Source organism: Xenopus laevis, chromosome 9_10S (assembly GCF_017654675.1).
Source record: "Xenopus laevis strain J_2021 chromosome 9_10S, Xenopus_laevis_v10.1, whole genome shotgun sequence".
Lineage (NCBI taxonomy): Eukaryota > Metazoa > Chordata > Amphibia > Anura > Pipidae > Xenopus > Xenopus laevis.
In genome coordinates this window covers 83,791,324-83,815,888 of record NC_054388.1, presented here as the reverse complement: position 1 = coordinate 83,815,888, position 24,565 = coordinate 83,791,324, and the positions used below count along the sequence as shown (strand labels likewise).

At 39.8% G+C, this 24,565-nt stretch overlaps 3 protein-coding genes across 3 annotated transcripts; 1 reads left to right on the top strand and 2 right to left on the bottom strand.

Annotated features, from left to right (window-relative positions):
* The first annotated feature begins 503 nt into the window (after positions 1–503).
* On the top strand, positions 504–6,523 carry LOC121398990. The gene is made up of 2 exons (XM_041578710.1): positions 504–2,206; positions 5,511–6,523. The coding sequence occupies exons 1-2, from the start codon at positions 850–852 to the stop codon at positions 6,095–6,097; spliced, it is 1,944 nt and encodes a 647-aa protein (XP_041434644.1). The 5' UTR covers positions 504–849; the 3' UTR covers positions 6,098–6,523.
* Positions 6,524–9,435: 2,912 nt separating this feature from the next.
* LOC108703098 (hemoglobin subunit alpha-3-like) lies at positions 9,436–11,066 on the bottom strand. The gene is made up of 3 exons (XM_018239068.1): positions 10,882–11,066; positions 10,127–10,331; positions 9,436–9,657 (listed from the first exon to the last, which is right to left on the bottom strand). The coding sequence occupies exons 1-3, from the start codon at positions 11,049–11,051 to the stop codon at positions 9,529–9,531; spliced, it is 504 nt and encodes a 167-aa protein (XP_018094557.1). The 5' UTR covers positions 11,052–11,066; the 3' UTR covers positions 9,436–9,528.
* An 11,283-nt stretch (positions 11,067–22,349) lies between these two features.
* Positions 22,350–24,138, bottom strand: LOC108702419 (hemoglobin subunit alpha-3-like). The gene is made up of 3 exons (XM_018237874.2): positions 24,009–24,138; positions 23,291–23,495; positions 22,350–22,539 (listed from the first exon to the last, which is right to left on the bottom strand). Exons 1-3 carry the CDS (start codon positions 24,101–24,103, stop codon positions 22,411–22,413), a joined length of 429 nt encoding a protein of 142 aa, XP_018093363.1. The 5' UTR covers positions 24,104–24,138; the 3' UTR covers positions 22,350–22,410.
* Positions 24,139–24,565: the final 427 nt, after the last annotated feature.

Genomic DNA, 24,565 nt, shown 5'->3' with positions numbered 1-24,565 from the left:
AAAAAAATATACAAAAGACTTATTTCTATTAAAGAATGAAAACAAAATCTGGTTAGTGCACAAAAGGATGTCATTATATCACAAACTCCATTCTGTACAGTTTAACAAGCAATCTGTCTCACAAATGTATAACCTCCATGTAACGGATACACTTATGTGCAAAGTTACTTACAGAATGAATTATGTAAAAACAAACTTGGACATAATATATAATAGTGTAACTAACTAGTGCTTGTCAAGCTAGATTTGACTGACAAAATAGATATCTATGACAGAAAGCAAGATTTTATAGTACAGGATTCATTCTTTCCACAAAATGACAGTTTTGTTTCACAAAACAGATAAAATAACCATTCTGTGAAGCAACACTGTCAGTCACATTCCTGAACCAATAAGAACAAAGCTTATTGCCATATACAAACAAGATGAGAAGTGGCCAGCTCTGCTCCACATGGCTAAGGCAAAGTATCTGGCCTGCTAAAGAGGGCGCCCTCTAAGGGGGAATGAGGACCGTCTAGGTAGGAATGGATTTAGGCCAGGCCCCCCTTCCCCCATAATGTGCCCGTGTTTAGCATCCCCCAACCCTTCCCAGCTAGCCCCTCAGGTAGAACAAAGGAAGGGGCTAGCCACGGCGGGAAAAAAGTGGGCGGGTTGGGGGAGGAAGCAGAGGAGGAGCGTGGGGCAGGTCAGTGTTTTAAGGTGATGCTGTGGTGATTTTTGCTCATACTTACTTGTTTTTGTTTCCTGCAGGTCCTTCATCGGGGCAGCGGCGGCACCAGCAGCAGAAGCAGGATTCAGCAGCAGCGGAAGAAGATTCGTTGGCAGCAGTAGAAGATTCGGGAGCCATAGATGGAAGGCGTCGGAGCAGAAGAAGATGCACCTAGAAGGAAGATTCTTCGGCCGAAGAGGTTCCGGGAGGACTGGGAGCAGGAAGATGCATCGTCGAATGGGCTCAGGCAGAAGAGGAAGGTGAGGTTTTCGTTACAGGAGGAATCCGGAAGACGTCCAGCGCGAAGGAGGATCGGGGAAGTTGTGAGACGAGTCGGTGAAGTATCGCGAGTTTTCGGCGGTGACGTCATCGGAGGTAAGCAGGCCGGGTGCGCACCGAAGAGTCCGATTCATTCAGGTAAGGAGGGGGGAAGCGAGCGGAGGGAGGTAGTGGGCCTGGATATATCCACTGCCACCAATGTTTTAGAGGGACCGAGCCATCGGAAGGTGGTGAGGGGCACGGGGAGGAATCCTTCTAGGGGGCGGGGCCTGGGAAGGAGTCCCGGAAATCTTTCTTCGGGTAGGGCCCGGCAAAGTGGAACGGCCAACGATAGGGGTCCCGCTCCCACCAACGATAGGGGTCCCGCTCCCACCAACGATAGGGGTCCCGCTTCCACCAACGATAAGGGCTCACCTAGCGGTTCTAGGGGGGGTCCCACTGCCTCCAACGCAAATGGGGGGCGAAGGGGTCCCACTCCCTCCAATGATAGTGGTTCCTCCAGCGAATTAGGGGGAGGCTCCTCGGCCTCAAATTCAAGAGGGGGATTTAGGCAGGCAGTTCTTGAGGGGGGGTGGGAGGATGGGGACAGTAACAGTGGGGAATCCGAATCTGATGGGGGATGGGCCATGGAGGAGGAATCTGAAGACGGGGAGTGGGGAACGGAGTCTGCCCCTCCCCCTACGGGTAGGGGGTTGGGGCAAGGAAGAGCAAGGGGGGGTTGCAGGGTCAGGTTCAGGGGAAATGGCCGGGTCAGATATATTCATGATTCTCAGAGGCAAAGGTACAGTAGAGGTTTCCAATATCGGGACCAGGGGGATTTTGATGATTATGGTGGTGATGAGGTTGATGATGAATATTTTGATGATGGCATTTATGAGGATTATGATGATTGCAGTTATTATGGCGTTCAGAATCATAGTCCTTGCCAATATGCAAGGAGGCCTAGGTGGGTGGAGCAGCGAGGAAATAGGTACAGTGATAATAACTGTGGTCAAGGTTTCTTTTTCAGGAACAAAGAGGAGGAGGACAGTTGGAGACAGTGGAGAAAAGAGAGAAGGGAACAGCGGCGCGGTCAAGCTGGAAGTCTGAGGGATCAGGCGTCTACTTCGGCAGTAAGTCTTTCTGTGAGGGAGGAAAGTCGCATCTCGGCTACATCGCCAGCAGTTCATCAGGTTCAGAAGGAAGGTCGCAGATCATCTGGGATGGTTGGTGCTTTGGGTGAGTTGAGATCTAATGTATTGGTTAATCGGGATTCAGAATCAGAGACTTCAGATAGTGAGACAGAGGGGGGGAAAATTTTGGCTTTAATTAAAAAATACTTTAAGGAAGGTAAGGGAAAGGAGAAAAAAGCAGGGGATTCAGTAAAGGAGAGGAGTCAGTTGGTGCTGGTAGGAGCAGCAGATACTTATGCATGCGCCTTGACAGAAACAGCAGCACATTTGCCTAGAAAATTGAGGAAGGCAATTGAAGATGAGAAATTTGTCGATATATATGATTTGACAAGGGAAATGGTGCAGGCCAAGGAAGATGGGGTTAGGATTGAAGGGGAAGGAAGGAAGAATAAGTCGTTTTTTGATTGGTTGAAAGGTTTTTTGGTTTTTACTAGCGTTTATCTGGAAAGAAAACCGGAGCAATGCCTTAATGTGATTAAGTACATTGATACCATAGTAGACACATATCTTTTTTACAAGGGCACTTCATGGTCTGATTATGACAGGGCATTTAGAAAAAAGATGGTCAATAGTAAGATGTTGTCATTTGGTCAAAAGGACATAGATTTATGGACCAGATGGGTAGCAAAGGAGCAAGGTGGGTTTAACAATGTGAGTAGAGGATTGATATCTCATAAACCAAGGAATGTTTGTTTTGCTTATAATGAAAAGCGCTGTAGCAGGGGGTATGCTTGTAGATTTAGACATGCATGTTCAGCTTGTGGTTTATCACATGCAGTAAGTGAATGCAACAAAAAGAAGGAGGGGATTAGGCAGCCCTTTCGAGCAGCTCAACAGAAGAGCGGAAACGCCAGTACAGGTGGGCAAGCTAAGTGAGGCTTTGCGGGATTACCCAGATAGAGGTAAAGCAGAATTCTTGGCAAAGGGTTTTTTGGAAGGGTTTAGAATACCAGTTTTAGAGGTGCCGACTCCAATTAAAGTATATAAGAATTTAAAGTCGGCTACTCAGCATGAAGAAGCATTGAAACAGAAGCTGGAGAAAGAATTGAAGGCAGGGAGGATGGCGGGTCCATTTGAGGAAATGCCCATAAAGGATTTGGTGGTGTCACCATTAGGTATTGTACCTAAAAAAGAACCAGGGAAATATAGGATGATCCAGCACTTGTCATATCCAGAAGGGGCATCAGTAAATGATGCATTGGACAAGGAGGAATGTTCAGTTCAATATCAGTCTTTTGAGAAAGCATTGGAGATAGTTAAGATGCAGGGAGAAGGGGCTTTGATGGCAAAGGTGGATATAGAGTCGGCATTTAGGCTCTTACCATTGCATCCTGATAGTTTTAAGTTGACGGGTTGTTATTTTCAAGGAGTTTTTTATGTGGATAAGTGTTTACCTATGGGGTGTGGGATATCTTGATCGTTTTTCGAGGCTTTTAGCACATTTCTGCATTGGTTATTGTACAGAAGGTCAGGGAGTGTAGCTATAGCTCATTATTTGGATGATTTTTTGATTGTTGGGCCGAGATATGAAGATACTTGTCAGAAGACGTTAATAATATTTTTGCAAATGCTGAAAGAGTTGGGGGTGCCAGTAGCTGAGGAAAAGACGGTGTTACCTACGACAATATTGACGTTTTTGGGAATTGAAATTGACTCAGAAGCAAGGGTGTGTAGGCTACCAAAGGATAAGGTGGATAGGACAGTGCAGGCAGTCAAGAAGGTGATAACAGCAGGGAAGGTAACATTGAAAGAAATGCAAAAATTGTTGGGTTTGTTAAACTTTGCCTGTAGAGTAATTCCCATGGGTAAGATTTTTAATAGGCGACTGGAAAAATCCATGGCAGGGATAAAAAAGTCATTCCATAAAATCAGAATTACAAAGGAATTACGAGAGGATTTGAAGGTGTGGGACAAGTTTCTGGATAAGTTTAATGGAATAAGAATATGGATTGAGGAGGCTAGGCTTAGCCAGGAATTGGATTTTCTCACAGATGCGTCAGGGAGTATTGGTTTTGGGGCATATTTTGCAGGAAAATGGAGTGCCGGTAGGTGGCCGAAAGTATGGCAGGCGAATGGGTTAACGAAAAACTTGACACTGTTAGAGTTGTTCCCTATTTTGGTAGCGCTGGAGTTGTGGGCGGGAGAACTGGAGAATAAAGCAATAAGGTTTTTATCAGATAATATGGGAGTAGTTCATGCAGTGAATAATTTGTCATCCGATTCTCCTCCAGTAATTAGGTTATTGAGGCAGCTGGTGCTAATTTGCATGAAGTTCAATATATCATTCAAAGCACAGCATGTGCCAGGTGTAGAGAACACATTAGCAGACGCATTGTCAAGGGAGAGATGGGAGCTTTTCTTTAAACTGGCCCCTAAGGCAGAAAAAATGGCTCATGTGTGCCCTGGTCATTTGTGGCAGCTGGTGAACCCATATTAGAAGAGTTATATGCGAGGTCGTTGTCGGAAAAAACCCTCGCCAGCTATAAAAGGGCATGGGAAAGGTGGCGCCTATTCTGCACTGGTGGTAAGAAAAATTATGCGTTTAAGGATTTGTTAGAATTTTTGAAAGAAATGTACAAGGAGGGGAAGTCCAAGGCGATGGCGGTGACTACGTTAGCGGCAATTTCACATTTTTCTTTAGCAGAAGGGAGACCTGATTTTACACGGAATCCTATCATTAAAAAGCTTTTAAAAGGTTGGAGTAGATTAGAGGGTCCTAAGGTGGATAAAAGGGAGCCCATTGTTAAGAATAGGTTGCAACAGATATTGGTATCATTGGGGGGGATTTGTTTTGACCAGTTTGAGTGTGTGTTGTTTAGAGCAGCTTTTGCATTGGCATTTGGAGGAGCATTTCGTATCAGTGAGTTAGTGCCACCTTCAAAAAAGGCAATGGGAAAGGGGTTAGGTTACAAAGACGTGTCTATACAAGAAAATAAATTGTTGATTCATATTCGTAGTTCTAAGACAGATCAGATGGGAAAAGGAAAATGGGTAAGTATACCGAAAACGGGTGAAGTGTCATGCCCTGTTAGGTTAGTACGGGAATATATGGTAGTGCGCCCGGAAGGAGGTCCATTATTATTATTATTACATGAGGATGGTTCCCCTCTCTCTGCTTTTCAGTTCAGACAGGTCTTGAAAAAGGCGGTGATCAATAATGGGTGGGATCCTAAGAAATTCGGGTCCCATTCTTTTAGAATTGGTGCAGCAACTGAAGCAGCAATGGGAGGGGAAAGTAGTGAGAGGATAAAGGCGTTGGGAAGATGGAAGTCAAAGGCTTACAAAAAATACATAAGACCTTTAAACAATGCAAGGGAAGATTTTAACTAATGTTCTTGTTTTTGTCGCAGCAGGAGGTGCGACAACTTGCAACATTTTGATATTAGGCCATTCATTTATTTTCTGGGCAATGAAGCATGCAGGGGTTGCAGGACAGCAGATGGGTTTGCCGGAGGAACACATGAAGATCGCTTGGCTTGGTAAGAGAGGGATGAGATGGGAGCAGTTGAGAGGTATGTCCTTGGAAGCAGCAGGAAGGAACCCTATAGATTTATTAATCATACATGCGGGGGGGAATGACCTTACGTCACATAGGACCCCAGCTCTTATTGAGAACATGAAGGCTGACTTAACAGATATTTTGAGCAAAGGGAGAATCCGATGTGTGGCATGGTCAGATATGATTCCTAGAAGCAATTGGAGAGGCGCCTCTTCCCCAAAAGGTATTGAGAAGGTCAGAAAGAAGGTTAACAGGGCCATGCATAAATTCATGTGTTCTTCCGGCGGGGGGGGTGTAATAAGGCATGAAAATATAAAATGTAGGCAAACAAGGTTGTACAGACAGGATGGAGTTCATTTATCGGAAGAAGGTTTGCACTTGTTCATTGGGAACATTAAGGTGTTTATTGAGGAATGGTGGAGGTCACAGGTGGTGTAGTGGGGCCATTGGAAAGGTTAGGTGTCACCCCTCCCCTTTTTCCATTGGTTGGCATCAGTGCGGCTCTAGGTCTACGAAGTGGTTATAGTGCAGGCCTACCTTTGGTGAGTCACGAGTGTGCATCAGACTGGGACTGCACGGTCTTCTCTGATGCATGCAAGTGACTGGGTTAGCGCCATTATGCACAACGAGGGAGCAGGGGGATGGGCAAAAAGGCGGTCACTGAGTGCGCCCGGCCCCGTGATCCCTGCTTCAGGTTTTTTGGAAACTTTTTGGGCAGGAGCCCACGTTTGGAGAATGAGAGCCGCAGCTGGGGTCAGGGTGTACCTAAACTTTGATTTTAACTGTTAAATAAAGCTTGTGACCTCCACAGATTTTTGCCATAACATGTCTCTGTGTTTTTTATTGAATGTAAAGGTGCAGATTGGGGGGATAGGGGGTTCCTTGGCCTATGTCCCCTGTGCTGCATAGTAATAAACATGAACAAACCTTTCCTAAAAGGGCTGCTGTTAAACACTACAGGTTCATAAATGGAAGTTTTTACAAATGGCTGAGAAATATAATGCTGCACTTCTAATGATTGTAGAAAAAGAAAAGTATGCAAAACATAAATATGATCATTTTAGGTGATATGGCTATTCTTATTATAGTAATCTGCTTGTGTGGCCATTTTGGTTAAGGGCATTCCTGCTGTTTTGCCATTATCTTATGACTCACTCCTGTTCCTCTTCCTGTCTAAGCTGAGAGCAATAATGGGACAGGCCACACCCACCTGCCATCTTCTATTAAATGTACCAGAAGTTACTGTGCTTGTCTGGCTGCTTCGCCTGACTCTCAGAGTTAGTTTTAAGTTTTGTATATGATAGTTAGACTCCAATGTCTCCTCCAAACTGTAATCTTGCACCAATAAGCTTGTAGTAGTCTCTTAATAATGTGCTTGGCTATAGTTCAACTACTACATAATAGATTTAGCCAGAGACTTGGGACTGATCATGTGCATCACACATTGTGTATAGTATGATGTGTAGGTTATATGAGCAGCCACTCCTGAGTACTGTGTGTAAACAAAAGGCTTCAGGACTTCAACTTCACCTCCTTTCGTGAATTCGGGTCTTTTCACCACTTCGGGACTTTAGCTTCGTCTTTTCGGCACTTCCGCATTCGGTAATATGTGAAATGGCCGCACGGCTTGGGCGCTCGTAAAGGGGACCCGGCTCTTTGAAAAATGCAGCACTTCTGGGCCCCCCTTCAGGCCCGGAACACTTGTCCCCCCTGCTGGTGGCCCTGGACATGCATGTGACATGGGCGCAGTTGTGCTCTCTGCTCTAGTGTAGTGTTGTGTTGTGTTAAGCACTGGGCAGGTAAGAGGACGGCATCATTAGAGTCTTTTGTTATAAATAAATATAAAGCATTGTATAGCTTGTTGCTTCTATATAAATAGATTATGATCCCCTAAAATTGCCCCTGCCTAAATGACCCCCTTTTGTTTATACACAGTACTCAGGAGTGGCTGCTCATATAACCTACACATCATACTATACAATATTTTGGAAGTAAAAAGAGAGACAAAAAATTTTTTTGCATGTAGTGCTGCAATTTTTTGACCACACCCATTTTGTGGCAGCACCCCCTAATTACCATGTTCATTTTACAAAGTTTGGCAGGTTCTAAAAATTTGAAAATATTTCTCCATATCTAAACTGTTAAAATTACTTATTTTCTTATCTCAAAATTGTTATAAAGCATCTTAGTTGCACCTGTTAGCTGTACTGGCCTCTCTGCCAATAGCCAATTAAGTTAGAAACTTTGTTTCTTTTTCTGGCTGTTCAGTGCAGAGAAAAGAGGGATTTCCAGTACAAATGAGGGACCTCAGGTTGGGCTGTCAAAAGAGGGACTGTCCCTCTGAAAAAGGGACAGTTGGGAGGTATGTGTGCACATGATCAGTCCATAGTCTCTGGCTAAAGCTATTATGTAGTAGTTGAACTATAGGTAAGCACATTATTAAGTGACTACTACAAGCGAATTGGTGCAAGATTACAGCTAGGAGGAGACATTGGAGTCTAACTATCTTATACAAAACTTAAAACTAACTGAGAGTCAGGCGAAGCAGCCAGACAAGCACAGTAACTTCTGGTACATTTAACAGAAGATGGCAGGTGGGTGTGGCCTGTCCCATTATTGCTCTCAGCTTAGACAGGAAGAGGAACAGGAGTGAGTCATAAGATAATGGCAAAACAGCAGGAATGCCCTTAACCAAAATGGCCACACAAGCAGATTACTATAATAAGACTAGGCATATCACCTAAAATGATCATATTTATGTTTTGCATACTTTGCTTTTTCTACAATCATTAGAAGTGCAGCATTATATTTCTCAGACATTTGTAAAAACTTCCATTTATGAACCTGTAGTGTTTAACAGCAGCTCTTTTAGGAAAGGTTTGTTCATGTTTATTACTATGCAGCACAGGGGACATTAGCGGGCGCCCTCTATAGCAGGTCAGATATTTTGCCTTAGCCATGTGGAGCAGAGCTGGCCACTTCTCATCTTGTTTGTATATGGCAATAAGCTTTGTTCTTATTGGTTCAGGAATGTGACTGACAGTGTTGCTTCACAGAATGGTTATTTTATCTGTTTTGTGAAACAAAACTGTCATTTTGTGGAAAGAATGAATCCTGTACTATAAAATCTTGCTTTCTGTCACAGATATCTATTTTGTCAGTCAAATCTAGCTTGACATGCACTAGTTACTTACACTATTATATATTATGTCCAACTTTGTTTTTACATAATTCATTCTGTAAGTAACTTTGCACATAAGTGCGTCCGTTACATGGAGGTTATACATTTGTGAGACAGATTGCTTGTTAAACTGTACAGAATGGAGTTTGTGATATAATGACATCCTTTTGTGCACTAACCAGATTTTGTTTTCATTCTTTAATAGAAACAAGTCTTTTGTATATTTTTTTTCTCTGTGTATGGTCACAAATTCTTATATAACATGAGAGACATTCATTCTGTGTATTAGGGATAGTTTTGTATACAGAATGTATTTGGGACAAATGGCACCCCATATGTTGCTCATTGCTGTGTGCAACAGTAAAATGTACTATATTTTTTTTTAATCTACAGTGTGTTATGCAAGGAGTTTCAGGGGCTAAGACAGGCATAAAAAATTGTGACTGCACAGTGAATAATGCTAAACACTTCATACTCCCCCTTCCTGTGCAGTTTCACCAATTGTGATTTGGTGTGTAAAGATAGAATGCAGCTTATCCTTCAAAAAAGAATGGGTGTTTGCATTTACTTAATCTAAAATACAGACACAAAAGAGTTTACAAGAGAACTGTTTTAATAAGGTTGAAATGAACGGAACAGTGGATTTGTTGGAAATGATCTGTAGAGGTCATGTATTTTTGCCACAGGCTTATCTGTACTTGGAGGTGAGAACAGTAGCAATGGCGGCAAGGAATTTGTCCCAAGCAGCCTGGGCTGTGGCATCAAATTCAGAATGGAAGTGGGCAGCCAGAGTCACCTGGATAGTGTGAGACAGAAGCTGCAAGAAAAGGAAATGCTGATCAGTTTAAAACACTAATAAATACCGAGATGCAGATACACTGACACTAGCTTTGATAGAAAGGAGCTTTACAGTGAATGCTCAAACACACAGTCATTCATTTAGGATATTTTTAACAATCCTCCTATTTACGGCACAAGGCAAGGTTGCTTGTGCATTGTGACTGTTTAGGCAGAAATGTACCTAAATCGTCTACAACATCATTTTTTGCCAGCTCCATTACACTGGAATTCTGGGAACAGACCAAACATGTTGAGCAGTTTTAAATCTGGTGTTCCACAACAGTTGTGGTTTATATGACTGATAACAGAAAACCAGCTTTTTATGCATGTATAGTGTATTCTAATAAGTAAGTAAGTAAGCAGTTGTTTGTCTTTGTCTGAGGCATAAGAGGATCCAGAGTACTGTGTATCTCTGAGCTACAGGTGCCTACTGCCTAAACGCTTACCCTGAAGTTTCCAGGATCCACTCTCAGGTTGTAAGCATGCAGGTCACTCAGCTTGGACAGAGCAGATTCCAGGTTGTCCAGGTGTTTGGTGGCCTCTCCAATGGCACTCAGGACCTTTCCTCCATGGACTTGGAGATCTTGAGATCCAGCGCTCAGGTCGAAGTGGCTGAAGTAAGTCTTGGTCTGAGGGAAGCTCAGAAATAGCCTGCAAATATGAAATTAACTTGGCCATTTTAGTAAAAGGGGTATGTAAGAAAGTAATATAAAAAGCTTTCAAATTCTGAATGTAACAGTAAGCTAGGGGCATTCCAGTGAACATTTACATACCTCCCCCTGTATTCAACATTGGTCACTGTCCTCTAATTTTTGTCAAACTTAAAGTTGCAGTTTACCCCTTTTCAACTTGAGTTCAATGAATAAGGCTTGTGCTTAACATAATTTTTTGCCCGTTGTTTTAATCACAACACATCTATGATTTTGATATTTTTTAAGCTAAACAGGGCAAACTGGTAATCTGAAGCTTCTCCATAACTGGTCCTTGCAAGATAGATAATTAGATTAGTAGTCCATTATATAGAGGGAGTATCACATAGATTTTGGATGATCAAAGCAACAGGCAAAAATATGTTCAGTCTAAGCACTGTTCATTGAACCTACGGTATGTTAAAAAGCAATATAATGCCCTTTAATCACATGTTAAAGTGTTTTTAACAAAGGCAGATAAGACAACTGTTGCCAGTTATAAGGAATCTTACCTTTCCAAAGCTTCACCACCAAGGGCATTGACGTTGCCAGATGCTTTTGCCCAGACGGACACAACTGCAGCCTTCTCAGCATCAGACAGAAGCATTTTGCTTGTGTTCTGGTTGTTGGCTTCAGATGAAAACCTGAAAAATGCTTGTGCTATTCCTTGTATCCCTGACATTTTTATAGAGGAAGGGTCAGCAGAAGTCAAACATCATTGGTCAGTTTCAAACACCACCCAGATATTATCTGCGTTGGAAACGTGCTGTGCCCGTACAACTGTTTTCTGGCAAATTCCTACATAGAAAAAACTGAAAACAATTGAAAAAAACTGCATTCCATGCTAAACACAAGTTTATTAGACAATAGTTCATTGATATGCAATATGCTGGTGCTTAATAAATGCATCTTAATAAGAATAACAGCAGCAACATCATTTTTATATAGTGCTAGGAAGATACCCAGCTCACAGTTTTATAGCCATTTAACATTAGTGTTGCAGAATTATACTGGAAATATGAGAATTATGTTCTTCTTTTAACTGTGCCCTGTATTCCTCTCTGAATCTCTTAAAGTTATAGGCCCAATTTCTTCAGCAATCTTCCTTATAGGAGAAGGAAAGTTCCAATCGATGGGGGCAGAGTTTTTAACAAAAAAGTCCGCTTTTCCATTCTACTGCCCATGCATCGGTGGGATTTTGAAGAAAGAAGAGGGGAGGAAGAGGATTGCTCTCTCACAAGTAGGGTCGGACTGGCCCAGACCCACTTCCAAATGCCACCTGATACTGTGCCTTCCCAGGCTTCTCCCTGCCCCAATTGAATGGAGAGAAAAGAAAATACTCGCTGGTGGGGGAAGGGTGGAGGAGTGTTGTGGCTGGGGTGGTGGGCCTGTAGGGGTGATTGGTGGTATACAGGGCCGCCATCAGGGGGGGACAGGGGGGACAAGCGTACCGGGCCCGGGCATGAAGGGGGGCCCGGCAGCGCTGCATTTTTTTGAAGATCCGGGCCCCCCTTACGAGCGCCCGAGCCGTACGTCTTGCCTCTTCAGTGCCGAATGCGGAAGTGCCGAAAAGCCGAAGCCGATCCGACGAAAAGACCCGAAGTCACGGAAAAAGCCGAAGTCCCGAAGTCACGAAGCGCCGAAAAGACCCGAAGTCACGAAAACAGCCGAAGCCGAAGTCCTGAAGCAGCGCAAAGACCCGAAGTCACGAAAACAGCCGAAGCCGAAGTCCTGAAGCGGTGAAAAGACCCGAAGTCACGAAAGGAGGCGAAGTTGAAGTACTGAAGCCATGAGTTCAATTCTACTGAACACCAGTTTGTGTTTTTTTTTTTTTTTAATCCCCTGGCCACCAATGTATTATTTTAATATTCTATAGGCCCCTGCCACCAATCTTTTTTTAAAACTTTTGTTTTTGGGGCCCCAATTTTTTTTTTAACTCGTAAGGGGCCCCTTGCCACCATTGTTTTTTTTGGGTTTTTTTTTAAAAAAAAAAATTAATTTTCTTTTTGGTGGCCCCAAATTTTTTTAACTTGTAAGGGGGCCCCTGCCACCAGTTTTTTTTTTTTTTCCAAAAAAAATTATTTTTTTTTTAAATTTTTTTGGGGCCCCAATTTGTTTTTAACTTGTAAGGGGGCCCCTGCCACCATTTTTTTTTTTTCAAAAAAATTTTTTTTTCTCCAAATTTTTTTTTTGGGGCCCCAATTTGTTTTTAACTTATAAGGGGGCCCCTGCCGCCAATGTTTTTTTTTTTTTTTCAAAAAAAAATTAATTTTTTTTCAAATTTTTTTTTGGGGCCCCAATTTGTTTTTAACTTATAAGGGGGCCCCTGCCGCCAATGTTTTTTTTTTTTTTTTCAAAAAAAATTAATTTTTTTTCAAATTTTTTTTTGGGGCCCCAATTTGTTTTTAACTTAGAAGGGGGCCCCTGCCACCAATGTTTGTTTATTTTTTAGTTTTTTTTTACATTTTTTTTGTTGGGGCCCCAAGTTTTTTTTAACAGGGGGCCCCTGCCACCAATGTTTTTAAAAAAAAAAAAATTTTAATTTTTTTTTTTTGGGGCCCCAATTTTTTTTATAAGGGGGCCCTGACCATCAATAGCTTTTTACAACTTGTGTGGGGGGGGGGTTACTTTTTTAGCGCTGATGTCTGTGTGGTCTTTTAACTGCGATGTGGGCGGGATATGGGGCGGAGCTTGGTCGTCAGTGTGGGCGGGGCCCAGGGGGCCCCAAAAATTTTGTTGTACGGGGCCCCGTGATTTCTAATGGCGGCCCTGGTGGTATATGCCGGCCCCTGCTGTGGCAGCCCCATTGGGAGCACCAGCCCAGGGTAAATGAGTAGAATCCTAACATTTGGCTTCCCCCCATTGATTGGACCTTTCCTTCTCCTTTATATGTGTATGTATATGTATATGTGTTGTAATTCTGAGTGCTTTGCTCAAACATTATGTATCATATGAGAATACTTTTATGAAAAATGGGTGAAAAAGTTATTTTACAGTAAGATCTGTAAAGTTATGGAATCCTCGTCCTAAAGTGGATGTACTAGAAGATACATTAAAAAAAAAAAAACCAGCATTGTATGGCTGATGCAACTGACATCTTGGAGCCTTCTTGGGCACAAATTGATGAGGATTTTTTGCCTCTGGATCAACGAGCATTTAGGCAGATTTCAATTAGACAAAAAGGGTGAACTTCCTGGACATGTGGATTTTTTCATGTTACTATGTGTTTTCTATGTTTTTGCATTACTGTGAAATGAATCAGTTTCAAATATGTAACTATGAAATGTACATAATTCTATCTATATTTATGTAAATCTGTTAAAGCACTTTAGAAGTTAATAGGAAAGAAAAGGAAACCATTAGTAATGGGCAAATTTCTCCTGTTTGTGAATTTCCTGCTAAATTCACGAAACTGCGAAAAATTAGCAAAACTCGAAATGACACCGGCGTTAAAGTCAATGAACATCCGAATAGTGTTGACGCAACCATGTGTGTGGATAAAGTGGACAACAATCAGGTAAGCAGATTTTTAGTTAAATGGCCACCTCAACAAGCTATGCATACTAAAAACTGGTAGAAAGAAGAAAATCCTGAACATGAACCTAATAATACAAGCTTTACCATTATGGAAATTATAACCATTGATTTTTTAAAAGTACAATATAGTATTTGTTTTGTTAATTTAGATGAATGAAATAGGAAAACATCACATGTTGAAATGAAGATTTTATTGGCATTTCATTGGACAAGTTTCTTATCTTTAAAATAAGTGTTTAGATCCAAATTTAGACAAACTTGTACCCAAGGATATCACCAATAATGGTAAGGAGCTTTTCCAGGGCATTCTGGATTTCAGCAATAAAATCCTTTGTGAAGTAGGCATTCAGTGTATGCAGGATACTCTGGTTCATCAGCTGCAAGAAAAGGATCATTGATGATTAGTGTCAAATTACAGTTACCAATACGACCTTAAAGTGATACTGACACTAAAATATTATTATTCAAAATATTAATGTACATCAAAAGTTTCCTATAGCTCATATTGATCGTTTTTCACTGATATGGCTGCTTTTGTAAGTAATTGTTATTTGAAGTTCCTAAACCTCACTGTTTTGCCAATCTGACTGTCCCTTCTTAACATGTCAGTTAGAGTTTCTAATGCTAACAGACTGCTGAAACTCAAGTATGGCAGCCCCCTCATAGAGGAACATGAGGGATTAGATGGGTAATATAAAAGCATCTGGAAATACTTTTATTGCAAAATTATAAATAACATGCAAAGACAATATTATGATAGATGTAAAAAAAAGGTTTAATTTATAGTGTCAGTATCTCTAAACTACACAAGAAGTTTGGTAATTCCCAGTTGGATGCAGTTGCACAGGTCAAAAAATAATGGGACTGATAGAAAAAATCTGCATATTTTGTATAGTTTAGCACAGAGGGTAATGGCACATGAGTAGATTTTTTTTATCATTTTTTATCAACCCAGTCATTTATCACTCCAAGCTATGAGGGAATATATCTCTATCTCTCTGTTCCTACAGGGTCAGCACAGTCTTCCAAAGTTATCTGTGTGAATACTGTATTTGTAAATTCCTTAGCTTTGCATTTACAACTGACAACAAACAAACAGATGTGTTTTTACAGAGGCAACAGATAGTTTGACCTCTGGCCCTAAGATTTTTGCAAGTACAGTGACTCTCTTTAAATTTCAAGTTTATTGCTAAAATATTTGCATTATTTTAACAAAATTCTAATTCTATAAATATACTTTATATCAATATTTAAATATATACTATGGGGCCAATTTATTAAAGCACAACATTTTCAGTTCAGGAAAAAAACTTTCCAGGATTTTGACAAAATAGTGACAATTCTAAATACGAAAATACTCCAGATAAAACCTTTCAAAATCATGTAGAAGTCACTAGCAGAAATTTTTTTTTTTTGTAACTTATGTTTTATTTGCAATTTTTCAGTAAATAAAGCACTTTGTGGTACATACAAACGTAAAAGTAATGCATATGTCACAGGTTAGTGCAAAACAACATATAGCAGAAATTCCTTTTACAATTGGATGATCTTTCTTTGATTCGTGGTTTTAGAGGATTTCGTCGTAATTATTGTTGGAAAATTCGAAAAAGTTGCGCATTTTGCAACTTTTCTGTGATTTTTCTCGCTCATGCATTTTCAGTTCAGCTCATTTAATAAATTTCACAACATTCATGGTTTTAGAGAAAGTGGGGGTCATTTATAAAGTTTGTGCAGCGCATATTTTTCACAAATGGTTATATTGCGCATGTTTTTTCCTGAACGCTAATATATTGCACTGCTCTGCCTGTCTTTCCGATTTTTGAGAATTCGCAGTGTGAAAATATTTTCGCAAATGGCGCGCTAATGAGATAGGAGTTTGCGCAAGTGCACCCAATGTGCGAGGTTGTTGTGCGCGAATATAGCATTGACAGTAAGTTAAATTCACAGTTCACAGTCCTCTTATTCAGCTTTATAAATATAACCATGCGCAGAGCAAATATATTCACTTTGCGAACCAATCTGCCCTGCGCAAAGTTTATAAATTTTTACTGAGCACATACCTATCTGGATATTCTGCACCAGGAGTTTTCTTGTTTGCGCTTCCCCACAGAATACATTTTCAAGCCTATGTGTTAATCCTGCAAGGTGGAGATATTTGGAGCTGCAACCAAACACTTATACATCAAATACAGAACCAATTGGACTTTTTTGCTTTTAACTGGACATTCAATGTCTTGTTGATTTAACAATAAACCAGCCTTGGACCTGAAAAATTAGATCCCATTTCTGCAGATCCAATGTGCTAGAATGGTATTGGATATGGTCTTCACTTCTAAAACGCTACTTAAGCATTTCCTCTTACCTTCTAACAGTAATCAAGGAAATTCTTTCAGGGCATCACTACTCACTATAAGCTTGAATAAAAAACTGAGGTGTCATTTATGAAGACCCCAGAGAGAAGTACAAGAATGCTAAGGTGTGCCTGGGAAGTTAAAAGAGTTTTAACATATCTTAATGGTTCAGATTTCTTAAATACATACCAAATTCTGAACTCCACATATGACTTATGTCCATAGCCTGCATGTTGTAAAATGTATTTACTTTGAGTTGCCAACCTTAGGGTGATATTACTACCACAAGAGTACCAAATAAGAGTGCATTAATATAGCCAACCTTGGACCTATCAGAAGCAAAACTGCAAAGGCTGTAACTGGAGCTGGACTGTGCATTGTTTCTGTGATGTAGAATGCAGAGCACTGCCATGGATCAGAAATCTGATGGTTTCCTGCACAAGGAACTGCTGCACCCTATAAGAATACAGGAAGCAGAATCAATAAAGGACGAGTGACCTGAGGAGCATCTGGGGTGTTGACAGATGACTGAGTAGGTGTGAAATGTGCATTTGCTGCCTTTCCTTATTCTTAAGTCTTCTGACTTTTTGTGAGTTTTGTAGGGTATACATTCTCTGAAGGATCATTTTAATGGTCCAAGCTAAATGTAAGACTATTGTATGGAGCCAGTATTCACTGGCAGAGAGAAATAGCACCCTAAAAGGAACAATGTGGCAGGCATTGATTCCAAACCTACTAAGTGTTGACCTATGACATTGGTAAGTATTGACATTGGAAAGGAGGCATCAGCACATGATATTCCTATATATAATAAAGGGCACTGGTATTTGCCCATGTGCAGTACCCCATAGCAACCAAAAATATGTTTGCTTTTAGACAGGAATCCAGTAAATGCCACCTGCTGATGGTTGATTTTGCACTTCTGGAAGCAGTCAGAAATTCAAATATGTAAAACATACAAAGTGTTGGACTGGCCCACAGGGATACCAGGAAAAGCCCTGGTGGGTCCAGGTGTCAGTGGGCTCTCATGCTGCTAAACATTTGACCTATTTCATGGCCATTCCCAATTTATATGAGAACAAAGAGGCTAACTAGATGGAATAATAGATTATAGTATCATAGTATATAAAGAAAAGAGAGTAAGTTATCTCAAACTCAGAACTAACTCCAAGGACCCAGTCACGGCTAACTTTTTTGACTATAGCAGACATCTTTGGCTTCGGGAGGAACCCTCCCCAACTCAGATGCCGCCAGGACTTAGGGGCACTAACCTCTGAAAATTCGCCAGGGACAGCTTCACTCACAGCTCAACACTTTGCCAGGTGTGGATTTGCCAGGACAAAACTAATTCAGTAAAATCCAAAGTTGCATCCAGGGCGCCGAACGCTGGTGAAGTTGCACTAGCGTTACTGCTTCAAGCGAAACGAAGTTGCGCTAGTGTTGGCTAATTTGCATACGGCGGGAAGTTAAAGTTCAATGAACGTATATATTGCAGCAAATACATTACACAAGCCCGGGAAACCTTCATAAAATTAAATAAAGTTGATATATTGCCCTACAAATGAGCCCAGTGTATGGTTTATGTGCCATATGTTAGGAAATGTAGGGGGAAGATGGTTACCCCAAAAAAAATTACACTCTTATTCAGCCTATCACCCTGAAAAAGGAAAAGACGCCAGCGTTTTTTGGGACTTAGAAAATTTTTCAACTATTTTTTAAGGAACTTCTATGTACTCAATTGCACTTCACCTGGTCTGAGCTGGCGAAGGCAAGTCTAAAATCCGTATCTTAGGGAATTTGTGTAGTTATGTCCATTCTCCAGAGTGCAACTTTGCCAGGCATTAGGGAGCAAACTACTGCTAGAGTCTCCTTCGCTAGCGAATGTTATGCCAACGACTGTTAGTAAATCAGTGAAGTACCGAAATGATGTCACGCTGGCGAATTTTCACCCACGCTAGTCACTTCGCCCTTTAGTAAATTTGCCCCGTAATGTGAGCGGACGAAGGTGACGGGCTAGGGAACCGGACGTATGCAGAAGGGATGGGGGAGCAGACAGCGAGACGTGGAACAGGCAGGGTCAATACCAATGCAGTACTAAATCGGATAACAAAAGACATTTAATAAGACATTTGAGCTTTGAAATATTTGTATTTTCGCGCCAACCGTGAACCAGGAAGCAACAATCAGGAGCGGCGCAAGGAAGAAGAAGGCAGTGGGCGTCCCCACAGCGAGTGCGGTGGGCATCCGTGCTGCCCCACTAGACCACCAGGTACTCGTAAAAATGGAAGTCAAAGGCAAATTGCTCCGTGTTGAAAGATATGCCTGAACTGGTTTCTATATCTTTCCTTATAAAATTTTCCTTATTTAATAAATTAAAGAATGGATAAACTATCCATCATGTAAGAAATATGAATATGAAAGCAAGGAATTTTTTCACCTCCTTATAGAACTCTGTGCTAAAAAGTTTTTTGAATCTTACAAACACATTGCCTTGTCCTTCAAAAAGTACCAAATACTAATTCAGCAAATAACATCTATAAAACAGTATGTGCAAGGTCATATTACAAGTATGAAAAATTAAATCAGAAAATAACTGAGTTATGCTACATCTCTATATTATCTGTGACAGTGTGACTTTGTGTCTACCATGGTGATGGTTCACCACTAAGATAAGACTCAAAAGCCACATATTATCTGTAACTTTACAAGCCAATGAAAACGCCCCTTTCTAACCTAAAGGCATTCCTTTGGGTACAAACGCATCCCGCTTCCAGTATTTGTCACAATTAGCCATGATGCTGTGTGTGCTCCATTCACAGTTTTGCCTCTCAAGTGACCCAGCCCAAAATGAGAGAACCTCTACAAGCAGATCAATATAAAGACACTGACTGGACGTTATGGTTCCAGCTAAAGTTTTTGTACCGTGTTAGTTATAGGGTAGAACTTTTCATATGAAGCATAACAAAAGTGGTGGAAAGGTGATACCTTTATTGTCTAACTAAGATGATAATCACAACAAACTGTGATTATGATCGAAAAGACTTATGGGACTTTAAATCTTTGCCACTGCCTAAGTGAAACCTTCTGCCTGGGACTATGCTCCATATTCTCCAGTCAATTAGCAAACCACCAGCTACACATAGCTACACACTGAGGGCACTTGTGTTACTTTGTGTTGTTATACATTATACTAACTGCTCTGTAGACATTTGGAGGCAAAGCCCCCATCTGCCCTGTAACATGGTTTTAAGGGTTAGGGTTTAATCTATACAATATAAAGCATAAAATAAACATTCTTTTAATTATATGATTCCATTTGGATCATTACTTATTTGGGTTGATTCAGATGGGGATTAAACCTCCTTTTCACTTTGTTTGGCTTAATATTAAGCTGGAGACACCCCCTCATTTTCACATGATAAGGCTATTGATGAAAAATACATGTTTGTGTCAAAAGAGTACTGTATGTCGCCTTCAAGAATATCATAAAAGTGCACTATATACAATTACAATTTGCAATGCAATAACTGTCTAATGAACATTATTGCAATTTTGTATTCTTATTTATGCAATTTTTATTATACTATTTGCATACCCTCCACCCTATGTTATTTCTCTATAGGAAGGCAATTGCACGCAGCTGGTGGGTAAGCATACAGTGCATGGATGGACTGGATATGAGACCCAATTCAGGAACAAAGCTTATTATGCACAGTTTTATTTGTCTAAAAATACTGCACTATATATTTTTACCTCTTTAACTTTTGATGTTTAAAATATTGCAAGGATGGAAAATGGAGTATGAGCTTAACATAGTGTAGAACCAAAGTGATTCTACCTTTTCCAGTTTAGATTGCCATTGCTTTCTAAGATGCTGATTTACACCCCTCGGATGTAGGATCAGCAGCATGTATATTTCATTTTTTTGTCTTTATTAGCACTTTAATAAGCATACACTAACAGAACTTTGACTAAAAACCATACGTTTTTTTGAGCTTCATAATCAATACACACCTTCATTTGTTTTATCTCACGGCAATTAGGGGTTTTAGATTTAATTGCAAACTTGTCAAATTGTATTGGAAGTTTCAGAAATATTTAGTTATCTATGGTAGCAAAGTAACTGGTGACATATTTGTCCTGGATGTATTAACTGATTGCAACCAACATTCGTTGAAAGCAATCCTCTGATTGGTCGTTATGTATTATGAGACTTAAGTAGACTTTGGACCTGTACCTGTACTACCCATTGAACCAAACTATTTATGCTTCTCTGAGTGATAGATGTTGAGTCAATAACTTTTATAACAATTCATACTGTGTGAGTTGGCTGCATAAGTTATGTAAAATCAAGTTGTTAAAGCAACCTAATAAAACATAGATTGCTATTAAAGATGTATTCGTCTGGCTATTATATTTCCAGCACTCCTGGCTGACTTTTAAACAATGTTGCAAGCCAACTGATTATAAATACTAAGGATGCACCAAATTCACTATTTGGGATTTGGCCAAATCCCTGAATCCTTGGTCAAAGATTACCGAACCAAATTGGAATCCTAAATTGCATATGCAAATTAGGGGCAGGAAAGGAAAAAGTGGAAAAAGTGGAAAAAGTCACGTGGTTTCCCTACCCGCCCCTAATTAACATATGCAAATTAGGATTACAAATTAGGATGCTGAAAAAGGCGGAATCCTTGATTCAGTGCATCCCTAATAAATACTGGAAGTGAACTCCAGTTACATTATTTTGAGAGACAGACCTGGAGATCTGACAGGGATAAGCAAACACTGCTTTGGACAGCAATTTCTAACACCTTTAAAATCGTTGAAAATGTTTAAAGTGTATTGGATATCTGCTGAGAACAACATTTTCTTTTATTATGCACAAAAGCCATTTGTGGTGGAGGCTCCTTTAATTGTGGATTTTATTTTTCTTTTAAAATTATCTTTTATCATTTTGATAGTTGAAAATACAATATTTTCAAATAAACATAAATAAGAAAAGCTGTAACATTACAATGTCTGTACAGAGTAACTACTGTGTATAGGATAATCATACAGAGCAGTAGTTGAGGATATTGTTGTGTGACATGAAATTACTGACTATTACTGTCTGCTGTGAACTGTAAACTCAATATACAAAATAACAGTACTATGTATTGAAGTTTCTATATGACATATGTGTTGTGGGGTTGACACCTTCCAAAATACCTGTTCCCAGAATTACAGCTATATTTCCATATACAGGTATGGAAAACCCATTATCCAGAAAGCTCTGAATTACGGAAAGCCAATCTATTATTTAAAAAAAATTACCTTTTTCTCTGTAATAATAAAATGGATCCTTGTATTTGATCCAAACCAAGATATAATGAATCCCTATTAGAAGCAAAACCAGCCTATTGGGTTTAATAAATGTTTACATGTTTTTCTAGTAGACTTAAGGCATGGAGATTCAAATTGTGGAAAGATCCATTATCCAGAAAGTCTGAGGTCCCAAGCATTCTGGATAATAGCTTATAATTTATATTTCCGGTAATATTTTTTACACCAGAATGAGTCTGAATGAGTATTTCACACGAATAAAAGAATAATTATAACTCTTAAAGGGATTGTTCACCTTTGAGATAAATGTTAGTATGATGTAGAGAGGGATATTCAGAGACAATTTGCAATTGGTTTTCTTTTTTTATTATTGCAGGTTTTTGAGTTATTTAGCTTTTTATTCAGCAGCTCTTCAATTTGCATCTTAAGCAATCTGGTAGCTAGGGTCCAAATTACTCTAGCAACCATGCATTGATTTGAATAAGAAACTGGAATATGAATAGGAGAGAGTCTGAATAGAATAGATCAGTAATAAAAGCAAAAACAATACATTTGTTGCCTTATAGAGAATTTGTTTTTAAGAAGGAAGTCAGAGACCCCCATTTGAAAGCTGCAAAGAGTCAGAAGAAAAAGGTAAATAACTAAAAAACTATAAAAATTAAATAATGAACATAATAACATAATAAAAGTTACCTTAAAGGTTAACCACTACTTAAAGCAACACTGCATTTTGCATTCACCACAGACTGAAACAAATTAAATTCACGTATTTTATAAAACTTTATTTATTTGTTTAATTTTAGCTGCATTTAAAGGACCATTCTGGATTTATCTGTATTTGGAGGTGAGAACAGTAGAGATGGCGGCGAGGAACTTGTCCCAAGCAGCCTGGGCTGTGGCATCAAATTCAGCCTGGAAGTGGGAAGCCAGAGTCACCTGGATAGTGTGACACAGAAGCTGCAAGAAAAGAAAATGCTGATGAATATTTTGTCAGTTGCCAGAATGGGGGAAAAAAACTTAATTTTTTCTACAGAAATAACATTAAGACTGCCATTAGATCTCTAAATATGTAGCTGAATTCTATCTTACAGAGCTATGCAATCAAAATATTTACATCTCTCAAAGTCAACTAAATCTGGTCATACAAACAGTTATTAGGCTTTTAAACATTAAAGATCAGAATGCATACAGACATGTATCAAACTGGGTGGTTCCCTCAAGCTGTTTGCTGTTGAGTTTCCTCATTTGTCAAGACATATCCTAGTCTACTAAAGGCCACATGTGCATCTCATGGGGACAAAGTCAGACACTTGGAAGTATCTATTGGCCCAACTAATCAACATAGCTTGGATACTGCCACTATAGAAACATTACTAAGGTTTATCTCAGACACTTGTAAGTATCTATTGGCCCAACTAATCAACATAGCTTGGATACTGCCACTATAGAAACATTACTAAGGTTTATCTCAGACACTTGGAAGTATCTATTGGCCCAACTAATCAACATAACTTGGATACTGCCACTATAGAAAAATTACTAAGGTTTATATATTAAATGGTCTAAAGGTTGCTACTTGTCTAGTAACCCATAGCAAGCAATCTGTGTTGCTATGGGTTGCTAGACAAGTAGCACAATTTAGACTCTTACATTAAAATACCATGTAGCTGCCTTATTATAGATTTTATTCTACTGACTAACAACCTACCTTGAAATTTCCAGGATCCACTCTCAGGTTGTAAGCATGCAGGTCACTCAGTGTGGACAGAGCAGATTCCAGGTTGTCTATGTGTTTGGTGGCCTCTCCAATGGCACCCAGGACTTTTCCTCCGTGGACTTGGAGATCTTGAGATCCAGAGCTCAGGTCAAAGTGGCTGAAGTAAGTCTTGGTCTGAGGGAAGCTCAGAAACAGCCTGCAAATATCAAACACAAAAAACTTTTTTTTACTGTTTCTTTCTCCAGAATAAATACTTTAACGACCTAAGAAATTGAAACCACAACTCTGTTTTAATATTGTGGCATATGTGACAAGCGAGGCACTAATTCTCAAAATAATAATTATCTTAAGAGATATAAGCATTCTATGCATGCTTCAAACAATAGCATTCTAAACCAAAACTTTCTAAATGAAAACAATGTAATATTAACGTTATTGATACTGCATGCTTTTACTACAAAAGCTGCTGCAGCATTTATTCACTGTGCCCTTTGTTAAAAACTGACCCCAGATGAAGTCACATACTGTTGGAAACATTTTTAAACATTTTTAAAGAGTACTTTTCCTTTAACCGTTTTATGGGACAAAAACAAACATTAAACAGAGAAACCAATAATTAATGATAAAGACACATATTATACAATTCTGTAAATAAAAAAAATATGTTTTCTGGTTTAAGATTTCTTTTAACTTTTAAACAGAACACTACCTTTCCAAAGCTTCAGCTCCAAGGGCATTGACATTGCCAGATGCTTTTGCCCAGAGGGACACAACTGCAGCCTTCTCAGCATCAGACAGGAGCATTTTGCTTGTGTTCTGGTTGTTGGCTTCAGATGAAAACCTGAAAAATGCTTGTGCTGTCCCTTGTATCCCTGACTTTTTATAGAGGAAGGGTCAGCAGAACCTGGCGACAGTCCAACGTCATTGGTCAGTTTCAAACACCACCCAGATGCTTGTAACAATATCTCCATTGATTATCTCTTTAGGTTTTTAGTGTGTATAAAACCCAATGAAAAGGCACTTTTAATTCTTGAATGTTGAATACACTCTTTAATTTTATTAAGAGATCTGTATGAAAATATAGTTTCCATGAGGTATGATTTAGGTTTATTATATGACAGACAGACAATCAGCTCACTCTCCATAAGCATAAAAAAAGGGTGAAACACAAATGTACAAACATGCAAAGGATCCTGCACACATGGGGGCAAATTTATTAAGGGTCGAATTTCGAGGGTTAAAAAATCCTTCAAATTCGAATATCAA

Bases quoted from the DNA above. Each gene is read 5' to 3' on its own strand.
- LOC121398990 (XM_041578710.1), top strand. From the start codon at position 850: ATGGAAGGCGTCGGAGCAGAAGAAGATGCACCTAGAAGGAAGATTCTT. The intron at 2,207-5,510 runs GTGAGTTGAGAT...TTTTTGTCGCAG, and splicing joins TGGGATGGTTGGTGCTTTGG to CAGGAGGTGCGACAACTTGC.
- LOC108703098 (XM_018239068.1), bottom strand. From the start codon at position 11,051: ATGTCAGGGATACAAGGAATAGCACAAGCATTTTTCAGGTTTTCATCT. The intron at 10,332-10,881 runs GTAAGATTCCTT...TCATATTTGCAG, and splicing joins GGTGGTGAAGCTTTGGAAAG to GCTATTTCTGAGCTTCCCTC. The intron at 9,658-10,126 runs GTAAGCGTTTAG...CTTTTCTTGCAG, and splicing joins TGGATCCTGGAAACTTCAGG to CTTCTGTCTCACACTATCCA.
- LOC108702419 (XM_018237874.2), bottom strand. From the start codon at position 24,103: ATGCTCCTGTCTGATGCTGAGAAGGCTGCAGTTGTGTCCCTCTGGGCA. The intron at 23,496-24,008 runs GTAGTGTTCTGT...TGATATTTGCAG, and splicing joins GGAGCTGAAGCTTTGGAAAG to GCTGTTTCTGAGCTTCCCTC. The intron at 22,540-23,290 runs GTAGGTTGTTAG...CTTTTCTTGCAG, and splicing joins TGGATCCTGGAAATTTCAAG to CTTCTGTGTCACACTATCCA.